At 33.4% G+C, this 27,766-nt stretch overlaps 1 protein-coding gene across 1 annotated transcript; it reads right to left on the bottom strand.

The window, feature by feature from the left end:
• Positions 1 to 95: 95 nt before the first annotated feature.
• On the bottom strand, positions 96 to 27,766 carry LOC118181537 (pancreatic triacylglycerol lipase-like). The gene is made up of 7 exons (XM_035350706.2): positions 27,651 to 27,766; positions 24,160 to 24,449; positions 22,721 to 22,867; positions 20,465 to 20,573; positions 16,501 to 16,617; positions 12,450 to 12,572; positions 96 to 386 (listed from the first exon to the last, which is right to left on the bottom strand). Exons 1-7 carry the CDS (start codon positions 27,715 to 27,717, stop codon positions 121 to 123), a joined length of 1,119 nt encoding a protein of 372 aa, XP_035206597.1. The 5' UTR covers positions 27,718 to 27,766; the 3' UTR covers positions 96 to 120.

Genomic DNA, 27,766 nt, shown 5'->3' on the forward strand with positions numbered 1-27,766 from the left:
TCCTACTCACCACCCGCTGGAATAAAATAGAAAGCCTCGGTTAGAATTAAACTAAAAAGTTCAAAAATAACTTATTAAGGAGTCAGTCCAAAAAATTACCGAACAAGAATAAATATTTTATTATACGCAGTACGGTTCAGAATCTGTAGTGTTTAGATAAAAATTGAGAGAACGTTTTGGATTGGCATATCTAGAGAAATGCTCAAGATGTAATCCCATCGGCAAGGAAAAGGCACCATCTGAACATGTTCCACATTTTCCAGAATTAAAACTATCCCAACTATCACATAAAACTCCCATTAGCTCACAGTGGCCAGTAATACTTGATTTGAAGAGTTCAATGGCCCGACGGTGATTGCATTGTAGGTCACTTAGCCCAACTTCATCTGTAAAAGAAAGTTTGATTATATAAACAGACTTATCAACGCTTATTTGTCTAGCTGCAGTATAAAACATATGACATTGAAGTCAGTTATGATATAAAAAATTTTGACAAGCATGCATCAATTTGTTCTAAAATGTGTCATCTCACAAGTAAATTTTCTCTCCTTTGATACGGCCCACCCGCTGCCGAGCGGTAAAGTCTCTGAACACTGGTAGTTCGGTCCGAGGTTCGAATCCCGCGAACGGGCTGGATGCATGGGTGTTTTCGTGGTTTTCTCCCTGTGTAACGTGTATACGAGCCAGTTTCCCTTAGAAAGTCCTCCACGAAGGCATCCCTCCCTTTAGGCAGATAGCCCTAGTGTGCTTTGCCATAATTAAATACACACACATACACTCTCCTTTGATACCGGTTTTCCGGAAACCCATATATTTTCTGAAAGCTTATATCACAAGTAGAAAAACTGTGAAGTCTTAGGGGCAGAGGGACAAGCGTTTAGGAGCCACAAAGTATTATTGAAGTCTGTATGAATGGACATATTAACGTAATGGCTTTTCTAATCTTATATATTCATGCAATGTCTGCTTCCGAAGTACCTGAAAGTAAAGGCCTATAAAAAGAACTGGTACCTGAAAGATTTACGGGAAAGATCGAGCCTCTAGATCAGGGGTCGGCAACCTGTTTGTCCTTAAGGGCGCAATACTAAATTTGAAAATCACCGAGGGCGCATATTTTACAGATAATCAACAGGTATAAATAGGCATTAAAAAAACAGATTTTTTATAACTTTATTTTGTTGGTGTCATACATAATGATACATACAGTGGATGGACAAAAATATGGAAACACCTTGTGAAATGCATGTTTGAAAAGAAAGATTGATTTTAATGAAATATGTAGGTGGCGCTGGCGTTTTTGACTACTGACGCCACCTATACAACTTCGTAAATGTGCTAAACAGTTCAGTTGTTGTCGGAGTACTGTTATGTGAGGTTGTCATTGCATTATGTCAGAGTTAACAGACTTCGAGCGTGGGCAAATTGTTGGAGCACGTATGGTAGGTGCTTCCGTAAGCAAGGTAGCCGAGGTGTTTAGTGTTTCAAGAGGTACTGTATTGAAGATTTATTCCGCATATTTGAAAAGCGGAAAAACATCATCTGCTAAATCACAGCGCGGACGAAATTGTGTCCTGAGTGATCGTGACAGACGATCATTAAGGGCAATTGTGACGAAAAATAAGAAGACCACAGCTGCAAAAGTTACTGCTGAAATGAATGTTGTATTACCGAACCCTGTGAGTACCAAAACAATTAGAAGGGAGCTTCATAAACAGGAAATTGCTGGCCGTGCTGCAATTGAGAAGCCACTCATCAGTGATGCTAATGCCCGTAACAGGAAAAGGTGGTGTTTAAGTCATAAAGCCTGGACTATAGAGCAGTGGAAGCAAGTAATATGGTCTGACGAGTCTTCTTTCACATTGATTCCCACTTCTGGCCGAGTTTATGTCTGGAGAACGCCATCTCAAGCCTATAATACAGACTGCTTGTTGCCAAGAGTGAAACATGGCGGGGGTTCTGTTATGGTTTGGGCAGCCACATCGTGGTTCTCTGTTAGCCCCATGATAACTGTGTCAGGGCACATGACTGCCAAGACTTATGTGAACATTTTGGCCGATCAAGTTCATCCCATGGTACAAACTTTGTTGCCCGATGGTGATGGTGTCTTCCAAGACGACAAAGCCCTTGTTCACACAGCTCACATTGTCCAGGACTGGTTTTCTGAGCACGACGATGAGTTGTCCCATCTCCCCTGGCCACCACAGTCACCAGACCTGAATATTATCGAACCTTTGTGGTCTACATTGAAACGGAAAGTGCGTTCTCGTTATCCACCGCCAACATCGTTATCTGAACTTGCCACCGTTTTGCAGGAAGAATGGTATAATATTCCCTTGGCAAACATACAGGAACTGTATTTATCCATTCCGAGAAGACTACAAGCTGTTTTGGATGCCAACGGGTTTCCTACACCATATTAAGCAAAGAAAAATGTTTTTTTTTAAAGGTGTTTCCATATTTTTGTCCAACCCCTGTATAATTCAGTGTGAAACTTGGGTGTCCATATTTTCAGCTAATTTCTTATAATTGGGGATATATTTAGAGTTCCCGGTCTTTAAACAATTATCTAAATGTGAGTCATTAAGCTTTCAATTATCTAAATGTGAGTCATTCGGTATTTTGATTTCAAATATTTCATAATTGAGAACAAAGACTCGCAATTGTATGTTGTTGCACAATATGAATAAATTTTTAGCGCACATTTCCTTAAAATAGGATACTTAATTTCATCGACTAAGTTCCAAAACATTTTATTATTACTATGCGCTTTTAAAATAATATCACTTTGGAAGTTTATTATTTCTAATTCTAGGTCTTCGATATTATGAAGCTCGAAATACACTGAAACTATTTCAAAGACATCATCTTCAGTAACATTGAATGGATTAGTGAAAAATCTTAGAACGGGTTCTAATGCTGCAAAATCTTCAAATCTAGAAGAAAACTCTTCTATTAGATTATCTATTATTTCTAAATATGATATAGCAGTAAAATTTTCATTATTCAAATTTAAACTCTCAACAGTATATTTTATATTTGGGAAATGGGATAATGATTTTTTCAATAGATGGGATTTCAACAACACTAACTTGCATTTGAATGCATTTACTGCACTAATCATGTCAGCAATATGCTGATTTTTACCTTGTATTTTAAAATTTAATTCATTCAACTTTGCCGTTATATCTGTCAGAAATCCGAGGTCGATTAGCCAATCCTTATTTTCTAATTGCTCGTAAAATTCGCCTCTTGATGCAATATATTCCTTTATTTGTGGCAAAAGCATGATAAACCGCTCAAGTATTTTACCTCCGCTCAGCCACCTCACTTCAGTATGTAAAAGAAGATCTGTGAACGGAACGTCCTCATCTTCTAAAAGTAATTTAAACAATCTGTGTTGCATAGCTCCCGATCTTATGGAATTAATAATTTTTGTTACTATCGTTGTAAGGATCTTAAGTTTTACTAACGTTTATTTTATTTTAAATCTTTACTATCACTTCTTATTTTCTACTTGCGGCCAGAATTAAAAGCTTTAACTTATTTATGCAAATTTGTCTTGCGAACGCCAAGTACTTAAGTTGTGGCTTTTTGCCAAGCAAGAGAGAGGAAGGAGTGATTAGGAGCAGGCCGCTTGCCATAGCAGTTTTACTCGGTTGCTGGTTGCCTTCAAAGCCAGAGGTTTAATCCTCTTGATAATTTTAAACGTATCGTAGTGTTAACAGTTCTCTGTACTACATACGGCCTTTCTGTTAATATACGGCCAATCTTCAAGTAGACACTTGTTTATTAATCCAAAGTTAGTTTAGTTAGAATTTAGTTAATATTTTTATATTCTTACGTTCAGACCTCAAGTGGTTGGTCTCTGTATTCCGAAGTCAGGAAATCTTATTATCGTAATTACGTGTTGAAAACCGATTGTTTTTGTGCATAACATTTCCTGATGTATGAGGCAATGATAAGAAATAAATTTCGGGAATAAGGAATCCTGTCTACATAAGGCAATAAATCCTTTTTTCTTACCAGTCATCGCTGGTGCCCCGTCTGTTGTAATTGCGATAACTTTTGTACAGGTAATTTTACATCTGTTATATACTTTTTAAACGTAGAAAAGATATCTTCTCCTCTGGTGCTTCCCTTTAATGGCAGAACTTTAAGGAACTCTTCTTTTGTTGTAAAAACAGAAAATACCATTTTTACGAAAATTGCTAATTGTGATATATTTGTCACGTCTGCCGATCTGTAGTGAAAAGAAAATACAATTTTCCATATCATTTGCTAATTCTGCCTCCAAATTCTCCGCAATTATTTCAATTCTTCTAGTAACAGTTCGTGCTAATAATTGCAACGGGTTTATAGCTGAAACTATTTCCTTTTTATTTTTAAATTCTTCAAAAAATGAATCAGTAGCTTCTAACATGGCTTCTTTCACTAATTCTCCATCTGTAAATAGTTTTTTATTCTTAGCTAGCAAATGGGATATTTTATATGACGCGATCGTTGCTGCTTTATGTTGTTGCAGTGGTTTAGTAAAAAAACTTTGCTGGTTAGTTATTGAAGATTTTAAAGAAATATTTTCTTTTTCTTCTAATTTCAGAGTTCATTGGATAGTCACTATCAAAATTGGTATGAACGGTCTTAAAATGTAGTTCAATATTACTTTTCTTGGGAATCGTAACACTATTATTACACAACAAACAAATACACTTCCCTTTGTAATCAACGAAACAATATAGATGTTCCCATTCATCGTTAAAATAATATGTTCTTTTTCTTTTACATTTATCCATGAAGGGTTTTGAAAGAAAATAATTATTTCGGATTACTTGGTAGTTTTAAATGCACGGTCTACGCGTGGTCTATTCGAAATACGATCACACACTAACAAAAAATACGTGCGTGATACGCTCAAGGTTAGCAAACTGCTAATCTATGCACAATCCTAAACTCAACTGGCTACTGTCTAACCACGCTAGCGAGAGCAGTTTGGCTGAGGGCCAAGATGGGTCAGTTTCATGGAGGTAGGAAAGGAACTTCCTACCTCCATGGTCAGTTTAATTGAAGGGGTGTGTGGGCGAAAAGCGCGGGTATTTTTCCCTCTCGAAGGTCGAAGGCGTGGGGGAAATCGAAGGTCGGGGGACATTTAGTGTCTCCCGGGCTACTGCACTTACCCCTACATAACTGATAGATGTGCCCACTTCCGCCCCAAACCGGATGTTTACATAGATCTGGAATACATGGTCAGACAGTACTTGCTGTATATCGCCGTTTGACAAGAGTAAGTAAATCGCTCTGCCTATCATACATTTACATTAGTCCAGCAAGGGCGCATTAAAAATCGATCGGGTGCGCCATGGCGCCCGCGGGCACCGTGTTGCCTACCCCTGCTCTAGATATTCATTTTTTTTTTTACACAACAAATCTTTTGTTCGTTACATAACGGGCAGAATCATTTTTCTCGAGACACAGGAGCACATTTGGCATCGCGATAGTTTTATGGCTCTGAAGTCCTTTTTTACTAAATCAATTCAGCGCTTCTCGTTTTGAGAACTTGATTAAGTATGTTTTTTATAAGGGCAGATACTTGAACGACGAACCTTGAATGTGGATTGCGTCAATGGATCGCTGCTTCGATTCATTGACAAATGATGAGTGGGAAAGGTGTGAGGCTATCGCTTTTGTAAAATGTGCCCATTGTGAACTGTCTTTCTTGCCTGTCTCACTGTTTATTTGATTACTTGCATTGACTCTTGTAATAGATTTTGTTTCAAGTCAATAACAAGTCACATTTTCAGCATCCCAACGTATAATGTTTCTTTTCAACGAGCTGTTTCTTCCTTCATATTGAGATCTCCACCTTCTTACCATATTATTAGTTCATATAAACACGAGTTGAAACGAACATTTTAGCGACTTTTGGTGTCATGTTTCCAACACCTTTATGATACTTTGTGGTTCCTATAGCTCCTAAACGCTTGTCCCTCTGCCCCTAAAATTTCTCAGTTTTTCTGCCTGTGACATAAGCTTTTAGAAAATATATGGTTTACCAGGAAACCGGTATCAAAGGAGAGAAGATTTACTTGTTAGATGATAGTTTTGACTGATGTTTAAAAAATGATCTAATAAATATTTCCAAAGAAAATGTCATGTTGGCGTTTGTCTTTAAGAATCAGTAAATTTCGTACTTTTCCAGTTACAGCGTCTGTAATGTAAATCGATATGAGGCTAAATTTTATGAGCAAATTTTAAGAGTCACTGGAAAAAAATGCGGTTTGGGCTATAGAGTTTTATAAAAGTTTGGACGGAATGAACTTTGGAATGAGGATGATGACATTAGTAGATTTGAATGAACTGAAGAGAAAAAGAAATATAAATAATTAGTGTACAGGAGGCAGGTGACAGCAGACGAAGACATCATCACTCTACCAAGAGTTTAGGTCTTATTGTCTCGCGTCTCAGCATATCTAGCATTAGGAGGTATACTGTCCAAAAAAAAAAAAAAAAAAGTACTATGTCTACGGGGTCGAAAAGCCCCGTTCTACTGGGTCGATTGACGAAATTCAAATTGCGTTTTTCATGTCTCGAAAGCGCGACTTAGGATATATATTAGATTTATATATAGCATTGTTCTAATACAGGTATTTTGACACAAAATCAGAATTTTTCTGAAATGACATGCTAATTTTTTTCAATATTTTAATTCTACGACTCCAATTGTGTTGTTAAATTTCGCACCAAATATTGCAAATATGTATTAGTATTTGGTGCGAAATTTGAGGATAAATTCAAAAATTTATCTCGGAGCAAACTGAAAAAATGAGAATTTATTTATTTCGCGAAATTTCTAATTTATAGCAACCTATTTTCCTTTCCTTATTTTCATTGTATACGAGCGGCAGAAAAGTCATCTTTCATATTTTCAAACATTTTTAGTAATTTAGAGTTATTATTAAAAAAAAAACGATGTCAATTTCAAAACGCCCCAGTATGTAAACTTATGTACTTTAATTAAACTTAGGAGATAATATATTCAATTAATCAATATTGTTTAGGAAATAAATTATTATTTTAATACATAAATTTACATACTGGCTAGTATAAAAATTTTGAATAAAGAAACTCTTAAAATTTTGCAGATATGCCTAGAAATACATCTTTAAGATAATGTTAAAAGTGTTATAGGTAATAAATAACACAAGCGTTTTTTTTTTCGAAAAATTCATAAAAATATTTAAAATAAATTATGAAAAATGTGCGAATTGCATTTGGATTAACCCTAAATTTTGGAAGCAGCAATCAAGGAAATTGTAGAGACATTAGGATTTTTTGAAGTGAAAAAGGAGCAATGTCTTCGCCGAGACTCGAACTGCGATTCTCTCGAATACGCGTGGAACGTGCTGACCATTACACCACGAAAGCATGCTCGGAGGCGGAGAAATACCTTATAAGTTTAATAAAAGAATATATATTAATAAATATATATTGAATTCAATCAACATTGAGGAGCTAAAACTTTGAGAGCTAATGTTTTAAAAACTACTCATGTGATTTTCACAAAACTTGGCAGTTTGGCATAGTTTGAGTCGTAAAGTCGAACTATGGAAAAATTTGGCATGTCATTTGAGAAAAAGTACGATTTTTTGTCAAAATATGCGACTTTTGTGTCAAAATACCTCTATTAACCTTTAACTGCTGTGCGCGGTCTCTCAGACCGCGTGCCATTTTCCATTAAATGTTTCCACCCCTTAGAATAATTAATGGGCATTGCCCTTCCTAGTACCTTCCTAAAACAGTTGTCCAAGGTCACATACCAAGTGCCATTTGTCTAGCTCTATTTCTTTTTATTTTAATTTTATTTTTTCCTTCTCAGCGGTCTGTGGGACCGATCACAGCAGATGCGATTCAAATTTCGGCCGATAAAGTTTATTTTTCGTTGTTGTTACTTATTTCGCTTTTTTTATAAATATTCTTGAAATGGCTTCAAATGCTTCGTGCAGGAAACTTTCTAAATATCTAACCCAAGACCAAATTGAAGAAATTGTTCGAAATTGGTCTGATTTAGAGTTCTCTGATGAAAGTTTTCATGATGAAATTATTGAAAGCGAGCACGATACAATTTCAGAAATATCTGCCGATGAAAATGAAGATCCATGTTCTCCTTCTACAAGCGATTTTTTTATTGGAAAAAATGAATTCAAATAGTCTATTCAAGAGCCTAACAAGGCTGTTCGAACTCGTAGTCACAATATTATTTTTCATTTACCAGGTTTGAAAAGTGCTGCAAGAATAGGTCCTAAAGCCGACCCTGAAGGAGCTTGGAATTTACTTTTTGATGAAAGTATTTTAAGAATTACTGTAAAATGGAATAATGTCAAAATTAATGAAATCAGAATGAAATATTCTGATTCTAAAAGACATGAACTAATCGATACTGATGAAACTGAAATCAAGGCATTTTTCGGACTTTTACTATATTCAGCAGTATTCAAATCAAATCGGGAAGATATTGATAGTTTATTTGCAACAGATGGTACAGGGCGTGAAATATTTCGATGCGTTAGGACCAAAGTAAGGTTTTTGTTTTTACTCTATTCTTTACGATTTGATAATCATGAGATAAGAAAGCAACGTATGGCAAATGATAAAACAGCAGCCATTTCAGAAATATTCAATACAGTCATAAAGAATTGTCAAAGAACTTATTCCATTGGAGAATACGCCTGTATTGATGAGATGTTAGTGAAATTTAGAGGACGATGTAAATATAAAATGTACATGCCAAAAAACCCGCCAAATATGGCATAAAAATTATGTGCCTTTGTGATGTAAGAAATAACTACCTGTATAATGCATATATCTACTGTGGAAAAGATTCAGATGGAGAAGCGCTGTCTGAAGATGAAAAGCAATTGAAGAAACCGACACAGGCAGTTCTTCACCTCGTGGAACCAATAAAAAAAAACTAATAGAAACATTACAGCGGTTTTCATCCATTGAACTTGTAAAAATCTTGGAAGAAAAAGGACTTACATTTTTTAACTCTGAAAAGAGATAGAAAGGAAATCCCTAAGGAATTTCAAGCCAATAAGTCAAGAAAAATGGGTAGTTCTCTGTATGGTTTTACGAAAGACATGACACTTATTTCATATGTACCAAAAGAAAGAAAAGCTGTTATTTTAATATCATCAATGCACCATTCTTGTGAAAACGATGAATCTTCAGGAAAACCTGAAATCATAGCCATGTACAACTTGACCAAAGGTGGTGTGGATGAATTTGACAAGAAATGTTCAATCTATTCAACTACTTGTCGAACCCGACGTTGGCCTATGACAATATTCTTCAGAATCTTGGATATCTGTGCAATAAATGCATTCGTATTATTTCAATCTTATCCAATAGCTCCGAAAATGAAACGAAAAGATTTCATGATTTCATTAGCAAATCAGTTGGTGCAGTCTCATGTAAAACGGAGGATAACCTCATCATTTTTACCTGAAGAGCTCAAACTTACAATAAGAAGAGTTTTCGGAATAAATGATGATGAAGGAAACATTGCAATCGAAGATAATAAATTAGATAAAAAGAGGACGTGCTATATTTGTCCTCCGAGCAAAAAAAGAAAAACAGCTTACAAATGTATAGCATGCAGAGAACCAGTGTGTCTACAATGCAGTAGAAAAGTATGTATAAAATGCAGCTCGAATTATAATTTTTAAAGTAAAAAGTAATTTTCTATATTCTTATTAAAGCATTCTTATCGCAAATTTTAATGTAAAATAAAAAAGTTGAATTTTAAAATTCCCCTCTACCATTAAGATACGTAAACAAAGAAAATTAAATGAAGGAATTATTATGCATAGTATATATTTCATTTTAATGAACTAATTTAAGTATAAAAATTGCTTTATATCTTCATAAAAAGTCAAATATTTGAAATTACATAACATTTATTCGAATAAGAAAAGTAAAACAATATCTTATTTTGTTTTTAGCAGAAGCGGTCTGAGAAACCGCTCACAGTAGTTATGCGACAATTTAAGTCACAGTAGTTAAAGGTTAAAACAATGCTATATATAAATCTAATACATATCCTAAATCGCTCGTTCTATACGTGGAAAACGCCAGCTTAATTTTGTCAATCGGTCCAGTAGAACTGGCCTTTTTTTTCACAGTGTACATCAAATAACATTGTAAGACATTGTTGCCGTTGTAGCTCGGGACTTAATTACATAATTATTACATTATTTCAGATACTCAAATTACTTTGCAGCAGAATATACATTACAATAGTACATTTTACAAATGTACTTTACAAAGACACCAGTTTACAGACTTTACAGAAATTTACAAATGTATATTGCGGTACATCCAAACATAACAGTAGTACAGAGAATTGAATTTCTAGAAACAAACTGAGTGAATATTAAATTCTTACTCTAGGCGCTCTACCTATTAATTCCCCCCAAAACCTCAAAAAGGAAGGATTAAATAATCAAAAAAATTGTATAACGGGGCATAAATCGGATACGAGTTTTGCAAACTTTTCAATAATCTGAGCATTCATCCTTGCCTCCAGATGACGTTGTTTTACCATAAACTCGCAGAAGGCTTGTGTAGTGTTACGGGGTATTTTAAGATGGTGTTCTTTGATTAGTGGGCAAATGATGGGATAATGGCTTGGGGTACCACTTTCTCCACAGGCACAGCATTCGGTGTGGCTGATGCCGTGTCTATTAAAATATTCAAGATGGAAACTATATTAAATATTGTAATAAATACTGGTAATTGCAGAAAAGTAATGTTTGGTTTGTGTTCTTGTGAGATGAGTTACCAGCACAGGCCAGAAGGACAGTAATATTTAGTGCCTTTAGTTACCTTTAGTTGGAGAGTTACTGCGTCTCCAACAACATTTGAATTTTTGGAGAAAATGCCCTTGACGAAGGTTACTAGCCAAACAACGTTAGGGTCTTTGCAACACGTACTTCACTTACAAGTGGGAAAAATGAAGATGAACGAAAGAAGATGCTTTTGAGCAGACTAAGAATAAGACCTTACAAGAGTAAACCTCGTAGTACCTTGCCCTTGACAAGGATTTGTACATTTGCGTTTCATTTCAGTATTAAATAAATGATAAAATTCCTGAAAAATTCTTTTTAACCTTCAAGATAACATAAAAAAGTAAATGGTTATTAGTGGAATAGAAACTAGCAGTATGCAAAATTTGTTGAGCGCCTTTTTTGGTGTAATTAAACTATAATGTTTTTAGACAGGACAAATAATTTAAGATATCAGGAGTCTAGAACATTTCAAATAAAGAAAGTTATATCAAAATATTTTATTTAAAATTATTGTTACCATAACACAGAAAAAGCCTTAACATTTGTCATAGATTGTTGAATAAATTGTACTCACTGATTAAGAAATAACTGAAGTAAATATCAATCTAAGTTTGAATCTGAATAATTTTATATACACTATAGGTAAACTGAACTTGAATTTGAATAATTTTATATATACATTAAGATAAACAGAACTTGAATTTGACTAGTTGTATATACGCATCTGCCATAACTCTGATGTGCACCTATAAAAACATGTATGCAAATTTTGCAAAAGCTTATTACCTATATTATGTAAGCATAAGTGTATACTGCTGAAAATTCTCAGATTTCAAATGTAAGTTTTATGCATTGTATTTAAGAGCTATAGCCCTTTAAAAGACTTACTACATACCTTTAATTTTTGTTTTTGTTTAAAATTATAAATTTAATTTACACCGTTAAATCGTATAATTTTTATTTCCTCTAAATTATGGAAATAGAGCAAAATTAAGCTTCAGGTTTGCTACTGAAGACCTGTAAAACGATAAAAACTTTAGTTATACAATACAAATTTCTTGATTTTAGAGGAAAAACAACATTTTACGGATTAAAGACATCCGTCGTTTTCCGAAGTGATATCGAATGACTTTGTAATTGGAAAACGAAAAGTGATAGGTAATGAAAGGCTAATGCTTAAGTGGATAAGAGAAGAAATTATCTTATTTGAATTATCTTTAGAAAATTTAGTTGGGTCTAATGATTGACTAATAATATTATCATAAATATCTAAGAATACTTTTAATATATTGGTGAATACCTTTAGAATAATTATTGTATATTATATTTATTTTACTCATCGAAATTGCTTTTAAATACATTTGGATTTCAACTTTTTCTGAATTTTTAGAAACACTTCAGATTAATTTGTTAGTTACGAAAGTTAAAATCATAATCGATTTTAAGGTGCAAATATGAAATGCCGTTTCTTACAGTACCTTTACCAATATAAAAATTTCATCAGAATTTAGGCTCTAAATACAAGTTTTTCTGATCTCTTCCTGCTTATATAAACTTAATACATGTATACATTTTTTACCTGAAGAGAATTGCCTCTAAATTACTTACCAAAAGTAGGATGCTTCGTGATGAAAGATAATATAGCATGTCCCATATCTTGGCAACCTGGTTGTAGATGTCCACCGTTCGGGAAGAAATCAAAATGACCAATGCTTTCGGTAAGACCAAAGCCTAAAAGTTAAATTTTGCATGAAAGTTGAAAACTGTACACAATTTCACATGATGTAGTATTTCTATAAAAGCGCGCCATTAGTTTCAATTTATAAAATCAAGTAAAGGAAGATTTGAATACCGGATATCTTAATCAATTAATTAGAATCTGGATTTATTAATTTATTAAAAAAGCACGCATGCTTTGAATACTGCCTTTACTTAAGCAGTGCATGTTCTCTTATCTTAATTTAATTCAAACTAATTTTTTTAGTTTTCTATTTGTATATTGCATATAGTCACAGGATATGTATTAAAAGTTTTCTTTAGAATTTTAATGATTAAATTACAATAAATAATCGTTACAAATTATTAAAGTCACAAATCGGTTTTTAATGATATTTATATTAAGCTGCGTCCAAGAGATCTTACTGTTAGAAATAAAAATGTAAACAAAGCTATTTGATTACGATTAGTTTCATTATTCACATGATTTGCTTATTTGTTAAGCGCGCGCAAATTTACCTTGCTATCCTGTACCTGATACTTCACGACACTATAAGAAATAAACTAAATTCTGATAAATAATAAGCGTCAAAGTTTAAAACGATATTAATAATTAATACAACAATTAATAAATAATCTGTGCTTAGAAAAATAAGTTCTACGTTGCGTTCTACGGGTTCGTATATTTTGAGTAATTGATGGTAATAGTTGATGAAGAATCAAAACACAATTAATTCTTCAGTATTACACAGGACAATTCCAAAGACGAGTTACTATCATCGAAAAATTACCACAAACACTCTGAAAAAATCAGCAACACAGCCTTCAGGCTATCAGGCTATAACGGTGAAGACAGCTTCACGGCAAACCACTAAAGTACAGTTACCTACTCGGCCCATCGCTCTCAAGCTATGCTCTGAACTCAAATCACTGCTACTACTGTCCCCAGGACCGGCACGGTGTATATAGCTTTAATCTACCTTCGAGAATATTCCCGAGAATAGCGCTAAGAATGCGCTGTAGAATGTTCTCGCTCCATCTGTAACATGTCCCCAATTCTACCGTCAAATATCGCCAAACGGACGATTTCGTGCCAAATCTGGCAAGCCTGCCTTTTCCTCCCACTTTCTGGAAACCCTAATCTCGCTTTGCAGGAAAGCTGTCTCACTGCAGCTGGGCATTTTGCAACAGTATTATAACAGGAAGAATACAAAGCGAACAGATTTTTCTTATCAGCATAGCAAATCTCAGAATTTTTCTTTACTTTGCAAAGAATATATTTAAGGATAAGTGTGTCTTGTATTTCTTAAATGTCATTCCAACCAATGTTAATGAGGTTTCTAGCTCTTTTTTAAAATTCTTACGTAAATGTTCCATTACTACTTAATTTTTAAATGTTTCTTTAAACACGTAAAATCTGTTAGGTTATTTAGACTAGGAAATCAACAAAAACCTCATAAAGATTTAAGCCACGGGCCTTTCAGTTGTTAGTTGGCCGTATTACACAACGTGCAACTCGACAGCGTATACAAAGAAATGTGATAAGTTCTTATGTCCGTTTTTACCGACCAAGAAAAAGCAAGAGAACCAGTGTATAAAATTCACGTCCAGAAGTATTATTCATCATATTTCAGTTCAACTGCCATTGTAGTGATATATAATGTTTTTTGGATCAGGAAACGAGAGAAACCAGCAATGCCTTTCTTCGGGATTCGAACAGTGTCTTTTTCGATTCTTAGAGGGATGTATTACCATTTAAAACAGTATAGATGGGAGAAGGCAATAATTCCTTATAAACAAAGTTTAACTTTACATAGCAACTGAGATAATCTTCGGAATATTCTAATACAATTTTGATTAAAATATTTCGAAGTACATTTCGTATACAAGTAACTTCAACTAACAATAAGCTGTATAAAAGTAACTTGAAATTGTACTTGCAAATACAAGTTATTTTTATACATTTTTATTTTAATATTTTCAGGTACAGACTTATGAATACCTTATATTATATAATCTATTATGCAGAAGTATGCAGTCTTGGTGATATTTTCTCCTTTTCTAAATTACATAATATATACTTTCTCAAAATGCATGCAGAAAATATTAATATTCTGGTAATGCTTTTAGGTGAAATTTCCTGAATATGTACATTCTGATAATGTATACTCGTATCATCCTAACTAGATAATATATCCTTAGTAAACGCACCAAAATACGCACCGCTTCTTGCATCATCATTATGACACACTCTTTAAAATGCACTTTTGAGTACAAACGTAAAGAAAGCCTGTCCGGAAGTACTTATCGCATTATTAACCAATTCTTTCTTTATTTTCTACTTTCCGGGAGGTATCGGTCTCGGACAGAGAAACGTTTTATGTGTTTCCAATCAAACGTTAATTCTCACTTGAAGATGATGCACAAATTGCTGAGTTTTACAACGATAAACTCTATACTTTCGTTTCTTAATATATTTCTTACTTTGATAGATTAAAGTTTGTTATTCTATGAAACTTCATTTCGATCTGCTATGTGAAAAAGAAATTTATAAGAATATTTAATAAAATAAACGTATACGGAAACAAACTAATTCAGTGCTTACCTATCGCTCCATGTAGACAAGAATACAACCTATCATCCCGTTTTATACTTCTGGTGAAATAACATAGAATTCAGAACAGAGTTTAAAATAAACCTTTTTTAGTTTTTCAGTTTAATAAAATTACACCGCTCGTGAAGTAACAGAACAAGTATCCGCTTCTTTTGGAGACAAAACACTCAGCTTAAGATAAACTTAAACAATGAAAGTACTGTTGCGTTCTATGGATGTGGAGTGTCTGATGACACGTAATGAAGAATCAAAACACAATTTATTCTTCAGTATTTCACATGACAGTTCCAAAGACGCGTTACAGTCATAAAAAAATTACGACAAACACGCTGAAACAATCAGTAAAACAGCCTTCAGGCTATCAGGCTATAACGGTGAAGACAGCTTCACGGCAAAGCTTCCAATTCGGCCGATCGCGCTCGAGTTAATATCTGAACTCAACACATTACTACTGAACTCAACATACTACTGAAGATACTCTCCTCCACGTACAGGCAGGGTATATATAACTTTATTCTACCTTCGAGAATATTCCTAAGCAAAACCGCCAAGAATGCTTTCTAGAATCTAGAATATTACGCGAATGTATGGCATACCGCCAGTTTTGTCGCAAAATGTTGCCAAATGGGCGATTTCGCGCCAAATCTGGCCGCCCTGAACTTGCTTAGCGGGGAAGCTATCTTACCGCAGCTGGGTTTTTCGTAACAGTACCAGTGTACAAGGCAAAGTCCTCTGTAAGATTCAGACCTCGAATCACGAACCTGTAAGGTTTGGCCTGTTCGGCCCTGAAGTCACTTGAACAAACACTGCTAGATAAAGCTAAAGTTCAATTAATGAAAATCTAGAAGCTGTGCGAAAATAGTTCGGAGATGAGTTGCTGTCAGAAATACTGTGTTATCTTCAAGAACTCTGTTCTTATATACGTTAACTAACTTTTATCCTCGAAAAAAGGAGTTATTACTTTTATATTTACTTTTATTTGTACAAAGTAAAAATAAAAGTAAAGATAAAAAAAATAACAAGTTTACGGATTAACAAACGTGATGCCCTACAAATAAAGTATTGCTTGAGCATATAATCACGTAATGTGTTAAAACGATTAAAATACATTATTTAATACACATGAGGAATAACTAATTCATTTATTTTTATGGCTGAGAATAAAATATAATATTTTAAATATTCGTAGTGGCACAGTTGTGAGTATTCAGTTTCATAGTTATAGTATCATCTCAACATAATACTGTATTTAGAATTTTAAAAATTAGACTTTAACTTAAAAATATATGATATAGTTTCAAGTTTATAATGTAATAACAATTTTCTTACCTTGGAACCGGGTAGCTGCAGCATTTGTGTGTATTGCATCTACCAGCAAAGCATCTGCTCTGTCCAGTCGTACTATGGGATCCACGTTTGTAAAGTAAGGACCAGCTGGATCCATAGCTAGCGGGAAAAAATGTAAATCACATAAATAATGAATTATGTTGCAATTATACTGACTCTAGCTTGAAACTTCGGGAGTACTTTACAATTACAGATATTTATGAAACTTGGTATATATATGAAGTTTAAATTATAGGGAAGAGACTGGCAAAGAAAAAGAACGTAACTCAAATTTTCACAAACAGATGGTTTTTCTGAGGATGCATCTTGCGAAAATTAGGGAACGAAATATTTTTTCTATAGAAAATAAAGATTTAGTTTGCGAAACAATTCTGCACTATGCATCTTGCTTTCAGGTAAGTAAACACCTGATGTTCAGAAATGGAGTCAAAGCCATTATTGTTATCCACGTGAAGTGTCCAAATGTCACGTGAAGTATCAATATGAAGAAAAAAAAAATAATACGATGAATTTCAAACCATGTAACCTCTGAAAGCAAGAAGCAAAGAGAAGGTATCTGATTGCGGTAAAAGTAATTCATGAACTGGCTGCCTGAAATTCTTCCTTAAGTGTTCGAGTAGTGATACGTGAATCTCCTATTCCTTGTTCATCATAGTGTTACGAATTTGGTATTTAAAAAGCTAATGTTAGTTCAATTATAAATTAAATGGTTTTATTTCTCGCGCAGTGCAGCGCGTGACGAATATTAAAAGAAAGCTAAGCCGGAAAAATTAAAAATACAAGAGCGCGTGCGTTAAATAAATAAATATCTCTTTTTGATTTCGAGAAAGTACTGGAAAATTCTAGCGCGTGATTTTAAAATCTTATAAAAGGAGGAAAACATCTCAGTTAGTAGTTGCTTGCTTAGTTTGTTGTTGTTTAGAAAACTGCTCTTGTTGATTGTAGCGAATTCGCGGATTAGCGTTCTTTAGCTGTTTTGAATTACGTTCTATTGGATATTTGAGTAGTTAAAAGATAACTACTGTGAGATATTGTAATACTGCATGATAATTTGAGAAAATTTAAGCATTTTTGTTGTGATAATAATAAATTTTTGTTCATTTTTCATCGGACTTGTGCATTCATTTCATAACGAACCCGTACGCACGCAACAATAGTGTTCCTTGTTCACCAAATATCTACTTGTGCAACATTTAATACGCGAAGAACAATTTAAAATAGTTTCCTTAAACGATGCAAATGGTTCAACATTTAAATTACAAGATCTGTCAAGGAATCACATGTGACTCTCGATAATATTTTGGGCATCAGACAAGGAATGTTGTTGTTTATAGTGCAATTAACATTCAGAACTTTCGCGTTGGGATTCTTTTCACACTCACATGGTTCAAACTGTATTTACATTTTAGTCACGTTGTCTCTTACCAGGAACTCAACGTTGTTGAGTCCTTCAGTGAACGATTCCGAGTGAATGTTACATCTTCCTATTTACAAGACCGAGGTTCGAAATCAAACAAATAAGTAACTTTAATTTGGACAAGATTTTGAATAAAATTCTATCTAAGGAGATCAGACTCAGGTCTCTTTTCATCAGCAGCAAAGATGTTTATGTCCCTTAAGAAGAGGGACTTATATCCGTTATCCCTCAAAATTGATAGATCTGTATTCAAAATATAAATTTTGCATTGATGGGTTTCTCTTCTAATCTGAAGATTGATGTTGGCTGGATTCTACTGTCTCAATATAGCTGCAATGTAAAACAATCTATCATACCACTTCCTGGGTAACTAGATTTATTCATGCTAAATTAAGCGAATATCGTATTGCTTTCCATAGTTTATAAACTCTTTTACACTCCTTTTTGCAACTTTTAAGTATCCTGATGTGTCTTTGGGTTCTAAGGATTAATGGAAGATCATGACTGTCAGTTAGGATTTTTACTCTATATCTGAATTATAGGTCAGTTCAGTACGACATATCTCTTTTATTCCTTATATTTAAAAATATTTAAAAAAAACTTACAACCTTTGTTTAGAGTAGTTATTTCTTCAAAATGTCATTTCTTCCTCCCTTGGTGAAGCCGTGAAACATTCTTATTCATTTAATGCACATTTTCCGCGTAACTCTTTTATTTTGGGAGATACTACTAAATTCAAATTTAGAGGCTCTGTCATCGGCATTACTTAGTATAATGTAGCCACGTTACTACATTTCATCAATTCAGATTTAGCTCCAATTTTTTCAAATTTAGGAGTTTAATTACCATCAACTGGTACAACAGCTTGATAACAGTAAATAGAAAAGCACATTCTGTAACGCATGCGAGAATTAACCGAATTTTGCAACAATTAAAGCTCAGTAATTTATTGCAAATAATTTATTAGTTAACATCCATAGAAAGCAGTTCTTGGAAATAGATTTTAATATATTTTTTAAAATAGCATTGATGAATGATAAATATGTTCCATTGCACGCACAGAACATCAGGAAATATTTTAGTGATCATAGCAAATTCCTTGCAATAGGTTTTAAAGAACGCAATACTGTAATTAATGCATCAAATAATAATACACAATTTTATTACAATTTTTTCAAATTAATTTTGATGCTTTTATTACAATGAGTATATAAATTTATAAGTAACGTAAATTCACAGAATGATTTTTATTTCTTGAATATTGCAGATCGAGATTGTGAAAAGTTGCAAGGAAAAATAGCATTGCGTTTTAGTTACAGTCAAATTAATTCCAGAATTTACGCAGCATTTACGAAAGGAAATTTTTGCATTAAGTTTCAAGAACAGGCCTACAATCTGACTTAATTAGCTGCATTGCATTTTCACATTGCATTTCATGAACTATAATAAATTCGAATTATTTTAGTTTGAAAGAAGACACTAATAACTATTGACCAAGAATCCAGTATCGTTAAACTCAGTTGCAGGTATTCTGTTTCATATATATATACAAGGTGTCCAAAATTTATTAACCAGGTAAAGATATGTTTTTAATAATACAGAAAAAGGAATATGAAAAAAAAAGACTGACTAAATTTATTCAGCACTTCAAAGAATTTTATATTAATACACTTCAACATGAGCACCATTAAGAGAACCATTACTCGGGCACCATTACACAGAGAATATTCTCGATTTCCCTCCCTTGATGAAGCATTTGTTAGTTGCTTTTGTGTTGATTTTAATTCATAGATGCTGCGAATATATGCAGCATAAACCTGACTCTTCAAGTATCCCCAGAATACAAAATCGAGTGATGTGATGTCTGGAGAACAGGGTGGCTATAGAATTGGTCTATCTCTACCAATTCAACGATATAGAAGTGTTTCTTCAAGGAAATCATGCACATGTGTAGCCCAATGACAGGGGTACAATTTTCAGAAGAAATTTATCGTCATTACTGATACGGCCAAGAATGTCTATGGAAAATTCCTTACAAACTACTCGATCATTAAATTGCAGATTGTTGACAAATCTGCAATTTATACGCTGTCAGTTTAAAGCATTCATGAATAATTTATGAACACTGGAGCTGGGAATTTCTGTTTGTCCTTTATGCAGATTATGTCCGGTGTGTCGTAATTTATGAATTTTGTTCTAATCATCTTTTAAATGATTGTTCCATTGGTAGAGGTTTATTAGATTCAAGTCCGAACCGCTTCTGTTGTATTTTTTGGAGATTTCGTACCAGAGAGTGCACATTATTTTTTCACCATATGACGCCATTTTGTCTGTAAATAAACAAGTTCTCTGTTGCCATTCAGAAAAACTAAAACAAATGAAATTTCTTGAACTAAAGATTATATAGATCTAAATTATTCACAGTTACTTCGTAAAATTATGTTTCAATTTAATTTTGTTATCCGACGATTAAATTATGAACACCCTTCCTCCACTGTATTTGAAGTCCATGAGATTTGAAGAACTCACCTGTAATTCTGCCTAAGCGTTTGAGTCTTTTACCAGCGTAGCCGGCAATATGGGATCCCAAACTGTGTCCAATAATATGTATAGATTCTGGTTGTATTCCTAAGTTCTTCTGGGAAAAAAAAATCATTCAATGAACAAAAAAAAATATGAAATTTATTTCAGTTACTTAGCAAAACGATAAATCAAATTAAGCTCTATTAGAAAGAAAAGTTGCAAAGGGATAGTAAAAAAATTAATACGAGAATTAAGAATATTTTAAACATTACGTATTCTGCATCAGGCAAAGGTTATATGACATTAAAACATCTCTTATTAATAAAAACTATGCTCCAAAAATAATAAAAACTGCTGTTGCATTCATTTTAAATTATGTGTATTTAACTATCTTTTAGGTAGCTTATTAAATGAAAATCAAACCGAAGATAACCGTCAAGGACATTAGTCATTGGTTACCTACAAGCCGGATAGTGTTTTACGGTCAACAATTGAATCAGTCGGTTGGACCAGTGCACTGACCGTATACAGAATCTTAATTTAAAATTCAACACTACTTCATCTGCAAAGAGCAAAAATGTTGGTCAGACTGAGTGTCACTGGTAATTAACTATATCAGTGCAGCAGAACAACAAAGCAAATTTTAACAAATATTGAAATGAAAAAGTATTATTTCTATCAAAGGTGATATCTGAGCTACAGGTTTACGGTCATTATGACAAATTTATAGGTCACCAATATGATTTAAAATTTTTAATAGAGCTTTGTAAAGCAAAATTAAATTGCTTGATACTGGAAGTTAAAAAGGACCACTAGCTAATTATAATAGTGTTAACTATATTATATTAATTAATAACACTTTAAATAGATTCTTTACCTACTACACAGTCATATATTCTTTTCTATCATACACAGATGATATCCTGCATATGGTTATGATATATGAAATCTCTATTTAGAAATCAATAACAAACACACATTACTCTGAATAATTATGTATTGTAGCATAGTTTTCTGCCATTTTTCTCATATTTGACTGCCCCATACGCGTTTGCTTCTTGATTTATTTAATGATTTATATTCGGAATCAGCCATGCAATTTTAACCTATAATGGAATTTAAGTAAATGGTAGCAGACATAGACACCATTTATTTATCGATGCTGAGCAGCTATAATCATACACACATACACATACAGGTTATCCTCTCAGAAGCTCCAGCTGAGTTCTTATTGTTACACGCTTCTTATTCAGAATGCTTTTGGGTCTAATTATTCCTTTGAGAGCTGAAGTCTAGTTGCTTAAGAACACTTGTTCATGGTTTTCATATATAAATTGATACATACTATATATACAGATGATCCAAAAGTCGCACACATCAAATTTTCAAAGATTGCAGAAACTCTTAAATGGATATTTATGGCAAGTTGTTTCCACAGATGATACTCCTGTAAACAGTATATTGTATGGAATTTTAATTGAAATTTATACTGTTAGCTTTTAAAAACTTTTTGTTTGCTGTAAGATGGCTATACAGTTTTCCAAGCAGAACGAATTAATATGATTCAGCGTTACTTAAGGAAAAGGCATTCTTACGGGGAAATTATTAATGTGCTTAAAGCGACCTTCCCAAATATTCCTGAGATTCACAAGACATTGATTTCCCACTTGACAATGTGACTTTTAGAAACTGGAAGCTTTTACCATGAGAAATGAGGTGGTGGCTCGTCTCTTGTGGGTTCACACAAAATGAGCTAAAGAATAAAATATTGGAATCGCCAGCAAAGAGTGGGAGAAATATGACATTGCAATCGACTTTTCAAGTTGATTTTAACAAATACGTTTACATCTAGCAGCATGAATTGCAGCTGAAACTTCAAGTGATATATTTCATATAACAGTTTAGAAGTAATTTGCCATTACTAAAATCTCCACAATATGTGGAAGGTTAGCGTGAGTAACGTTTTAACTAACCTGTGGAATATATTAACAGAGTGCATTATTATGAAATGAGTTACAGCATTCTGAGTAGCAAATATTTGAACTACGTACGCATTTTTCACGCTACAGAATTCTGCGAATTTTAAGAACCTGTGAAACATTTTAGGTTGTACAAATGCTGAATTAATATATACTTTTTAGCTCGTATAGTAGCTCGTATAGTAGCTCGTAGTCGGAAGTATAGTATAATACACACGACGATTTCTACCAAATTTTAATTATTCTTTTTAAAAAAAACTAGGAAAAAGGAAAAACGTCTTACTTGCAAAGTTTTAATAAAAAGTGCAAGTTCAGCACCAACGACCCTGGTATTGGCAACAGCTTGCTCGTAAAGTGGTCCATCTCCTCCAGACCAGTCAACAAGAAATACATTACAATCTTCAGTAAACAAGAGGGCGTCTTTAAGTGGCTATGAAATGTAAACATATACAAAAACAATTAAGAAAAGACAAAATTACTATCGGTCTTAGCTTAAAAAGAAAGAAAACAGTCGGAAATTTATTAATCACACACACCCACACATAAAAAGAACATGAAAAAGGAAAATAAAATTTTTAACATTTAATTCAAATATAAGGTTTTATTTTTAACTTCTAAATTACAAAAAAGGGTTTTTAAATCATAAACTGAGAAATTGTTAATGATCGAAATAATATTTACAGTATAATGTTTAACAAACAGCTTATCTGTTCCAGCAAAAGTCAACGCTCATGGAAATACATACTACTACCGTATTAAATTATTAATTTAAATAACTATCTGTTAGAAGGGTATTAGGGCAAAGGTATTTTGAAATGCATGTAAGAAACGTTAATACTCCGCATGGAGATTATCACATCTGGCGACAGTCCTTGCTAGACGAGACTTTTCTAAGAAACAAGTTTCTGGTAGCACTGGGAGGATTCCTAGAAAAAAGAGCCCCGCTGGAAGCGAAGCTCCGCCTAGCTACGGAAACGATATTGCGGTTATGCGGGATTTTTTCAAACCTCGCCGGAAATGTGTCGGCTGGAGCTCTATCCCGGGTACAGATCAACCAATCAGACGAAAATTCTGCTTCTGAAGGATCACGTGATCCCAGTCTGAGCGATAATCGATAACTGTTTGGCTTTCAAGTCTTTGTAGCAAGTGAAAATGGTAACCTAGCTACATCGGTTTCCTGGAAATGTGCGGGTTCTGAGAATTGTCCTTGTCATGCGTAGACGAACCCTAATGTGATTGGGACCTAACATGCTAAGAAATTATATGTTATTTTTTACAATACTCTCGAGTAATTTAATAACGGAAAATAATATATGAATAGTAATCGGTGGAGAACAGTGGTAAATTAATGTGTATTTAAGTGCTATAACCTGCATAACAGATTTGGTGAAGAAAACTAGAGACAGATAACCTAGGTTAAAAAAGTTGCATGAGATGACAAAACGGTTGGCTACTCTCGTGCCACTTCAAGACTGTTTCAAGATACCCATGGAATACTACATTTCTAGTTGCTGCAAATCCATTTACCTTATATATTATTCCATGAGCTTGGAATTTTGAATGATCTTAGAAATATTCCATTAACTTAAAATTTGAATGTCGTTCTCAGTCGTCCTTCATAAAAGTTCTATATCTTTAAAAAGTAACCTAAAATTTATCAGTTAACGTGTTAAATTTCAAATTAGCATGTTGATGTTAAAATGGAAGAAATATCTTATTTACTATTTTCCACTGTTCTGATGTCCTGCTTATGTAACCAGGAACAATAAACTTGGTTCTAGCGTTTGGACTGAACATGCTCAAATGCAAATCATCTGTGCTGAAATCCATGTTGCTGAAATTTCTCGGTGTGTCGTGGTTACTCCTAGTGTAAAGGAAAAACTTCGTGTTAATGGATTCTCTATCCTCTGGCAACAAACTCAAAGGTCTCTCAATCAAATCAAAAAAGGGAGGACCAGCGTTAAAGCATCCCAAGTCAGTCATGCATTTGTTCCTAGTCAGGTGGCTAATAACTGAAAGAAACCCAGAGGAAAAAAATAATGTAATTAATTACTTCAAAAATGATGTATTTTAATAAATAATTGATTTAAAATTTCATATTAAACAACTTTTGAAAAAAATGCACATAAAAGAAGTAGAGAAAAAAAATCCGAAAGGGTTTAGATTTTAACGGATTTAGATTTAATTTTTAGATTTAATTTAATTTTTTTTCCACGCGTTCTTGCTGAGCTCGTAGACTACCTGTCTACTGTTGCCCGCATTCCTGCTAACCCATTTCTTTTTATCAGTTTAGTTTTATTACAAAGCATCATTTTCTTCGCACTTAAGCCATATGCAGTTCAACAGCAAAATTACAAAAATTTTAAAAGCAGCATAGGTTTCGAATTCCGGATGCAGTGTTTTTGGCATAATTTAAAAAATATCTTCAGTCTTTTCTCAGTTCTTTATAACGATGTCCATTTTTCAATAAGATGGCTTGCAAAACGTTTCGTTTTTTATTATTAAAGTATAGCGTTTTAATATTATTAATTAAATATCCTGTTCTTCGCACTTACGCCACAAGAAATTCAAGAGCAAAATCACAAAATATTTAAAAAGCGAATATCTTTAGAATTTCCGATAAAATAAATTTCTTGAGCTAAAATATTTTATCCGTAGTGTCGCCGCTGTCTGCTTTCAAATCACTCAATTTGTTAATTCATTTAAATTTTATAAAATTCGAAATAAGACATTCGTGCTTCCGGATGCATATGCTTGGTGGGGGGGGGAGGACTACGCTATTCAAAATTTGATGGCTCCAGGTACCGTCGTTTTTTCACAAAGCGAAGAAAATATACACATATATGCAGACGCTTCATTATTTAATTTCGTTAAAAACAATACAGGGGGATAATATTTGGTGGCAACAATATTAAAAGTGCTACAGCCGTTTATAGTGGAAGATGCAGAATCCTGTTTCGAGAGTAGTAGCTCATTCCGGGTAATGCCATTTTGGACTAATATGTTTAGATTTAGAAAAGAAGTTTTGTTATGAATACTTAGCTTTTCACAAGCAAAATTCTTTCCGTATTTGTACTTTTACTTAAATTGGTTTATTCTTTTAGAATATTATGATTTCTTGTACGAATTAAGCTGCAAGCATTATTTATTGATTCATGAAATATTCACAGACATATGGAGTGATGAATTTACAACATATTGCATTCATAACATTTGCAAATGAATTTAACAAATGAAAACCTTTTACTTTTTTTTATTCTATTGACTGAAGTTTATTACCTTTCCTCGGCAAAATATGCAAAGTAACATATAGAGTCTTATGCGAGTAACAAATAGTTCTCAGTATTTTTTCCTTTCAATATAACAAATATGACACTACAACTTATTATGACCTGAAAAGAATATGTGTGAGTAATTTAATGAATTATTAATACATATTGTTGCTTATATCCCTGAGATGACAAATATAGACTGTAGAATATATTAAGGTTTCATAAGAAACCAGAACACTTTGTATTAAAATTCAAATTATGTAATTAAATTAAATAAATAAGTAAAAGAATAAACACTGAACAGGTAAATACATTGTAACACCCGTTTTTATAAAAACATATAAAATTTGAAACAAAAGAATTAAACTTCATAAGATAAGAGGTTTTCATATACATGTTGGAATAATTTAGGATATCGCAAGTATTGTCCTCTGGAGATATACGAAATCATATACATTACCATTAAAGTGAAAATAAGTTTAGTGAAGCTAGTGCATGCTTGTGAGAGCTGTTTTTATAAGACTGAGATTTTTTTAAAACGCAAGACATTTTCGATTTTAAGATAAAAAAGTGCTTAGCTATGAAAAAATTAATAATGAATATCGAAGTCATTTATAAAGGTATACTGGCATACAGCAGTAGTAAATAATTATCTTCAAAATCTAAAATCCATTTACCCTAGATAATCAAGACGATTGCGTTTTTCTAAATGTATTATTTCCAATACAGCAGGTGTAAAGCCTTTATCCATGGGCAGAAACACATAACGAAATATACAATACAAAATATAGAATTAAGTATATGCACACAGAAGTTCTATAGCTTGTCAATAATGGGAGAAAACAGAGGAATCGCAAAGCACCGGGCGCTTAAGAAAGTGGTAAGCATCTATCAGTTCAGCATCACGGCATAGTGGGCATAGGGACTACTCAGGATATTGATTCGGTGAAAATGAGCGGAAAGACAATTATGGCCTGTCGCGAGTTAGCTGATATTCTGGGCGTTCCGGTAACCAGAGAATAAAAAAATGCCATGGTTTTAGCCAATTTTTTTTTTTTTTTGTTTGTTTTCAATTCAAGCCTCTGAAGATCTATAGTCAACTGATCTGCAGCTGATCTCTAGTCAACTGTACTCTACGAGGCTTGGGTGATATTAATGGCTCTCTTTGTCAATTCATCCGCCATCTCGTTACCATAAATGCTACAATGGGAGGAAATCCACTGGAGAACAATATTCTTGGCTATCCCATAAAATGTCGACAGTGCGTAATAAGACTGGAAGTTCGCTTTTGGTCAAAGTTCACAGTTGGAATAAGATGAATTATTTTCCCAAACACAACTGCATGTTTCACTTCCCACTATGTTTTGAATTTCTTATTTGAGAGCAAACCAGTGTTGTAACTAAATATATTCAAAATTTTGTAATTAAAAGCAACTAGTTTGTTTCTAGTTGACAAAATGTGCTTACATATTTTGTCAACAGAAATGTGTAACAATTAAGAAGAAAGCAAACTTCTGGTACTATGTTTTAGCATTCTGTAGCGGAACTGTGTAGGAAACAATCTGATGTTTATCTATTTATGCCTAATTTTCGTTTGCTGGAATTTGCGACGGGTAATAACATAAACTTTGCTGTACACTCAAACAGAAATTGTGTGTTGATCTCCGGCTTTGTTCCCAAGAAAATCACAATAAATTTAGATCAGAAATTCAACGAGTTAACATAACTTTAAAAAAATAAAATATCACGAAATTGTGTTTTACACGCTTATTTTATTCTCACAATCATAATGTAATTTGATTCTAAATTTCAAATCAATCGAAAAATAGATGAAATTCAAATAATCTGAGGGTTGCTGCAGTGACTCAGAAACACGTTTCAAGATAAATTGCATTAGAAGACTGATTAGAATTACAAATAGAAAACTCATACGTTCCTTACCATCAAAATCTCCTGAAGCGAGATAAACCAATGAAGCTGCAAGGGTCAGAAAAAATAAGCACGCCATTTTTATAATAGCAGATGCTGATGCGGAGAAGAGAAAAGGTAGTTTCTCA

This window comes from Stegodyphus dumicola, chromosome 2 (assembly GCF_044657685.1).
Source record: "Stegodyphus dumicola isolate Sdum_Otavi_A_Nest chromosome 2, ASM4465768v1".
Classification (NCBI taxonomy): Eukaryota; Metazoa; Arthropoda; class Arachnida; order Araneae; family Eresidae; genus Stegodyphus; species Stegodyphus dumicola.

What these genes read in the sequence shown, in the direction of transcription:
- LOC118181537 (XM_035350706.2), bottom strand. Translation starts at nt 27,717, where the DNA reads ATGGCGTGCTTATTTTTTCTGACCCTTGCAGCTTCATTGGTTTATCTC. An exon ending in CGCTTCAGGAGATTTTGATG is followed by an intron (nt 24,450 to 27,650) that starts GTAAGGAACGTA and finishes GGTTTCTTTCAG; the next exon opens with TTATTAGCCACCTGACTAGG. An exon ending in TTTTTATTAAAACTTTGCAA is followed by an intron (nt 20,574 to 22,720) that starts GTAAGACGTTTT and finishes TTTTTTTCCCAG; the next exon opens with AAGAACTTAGGAATACAACC.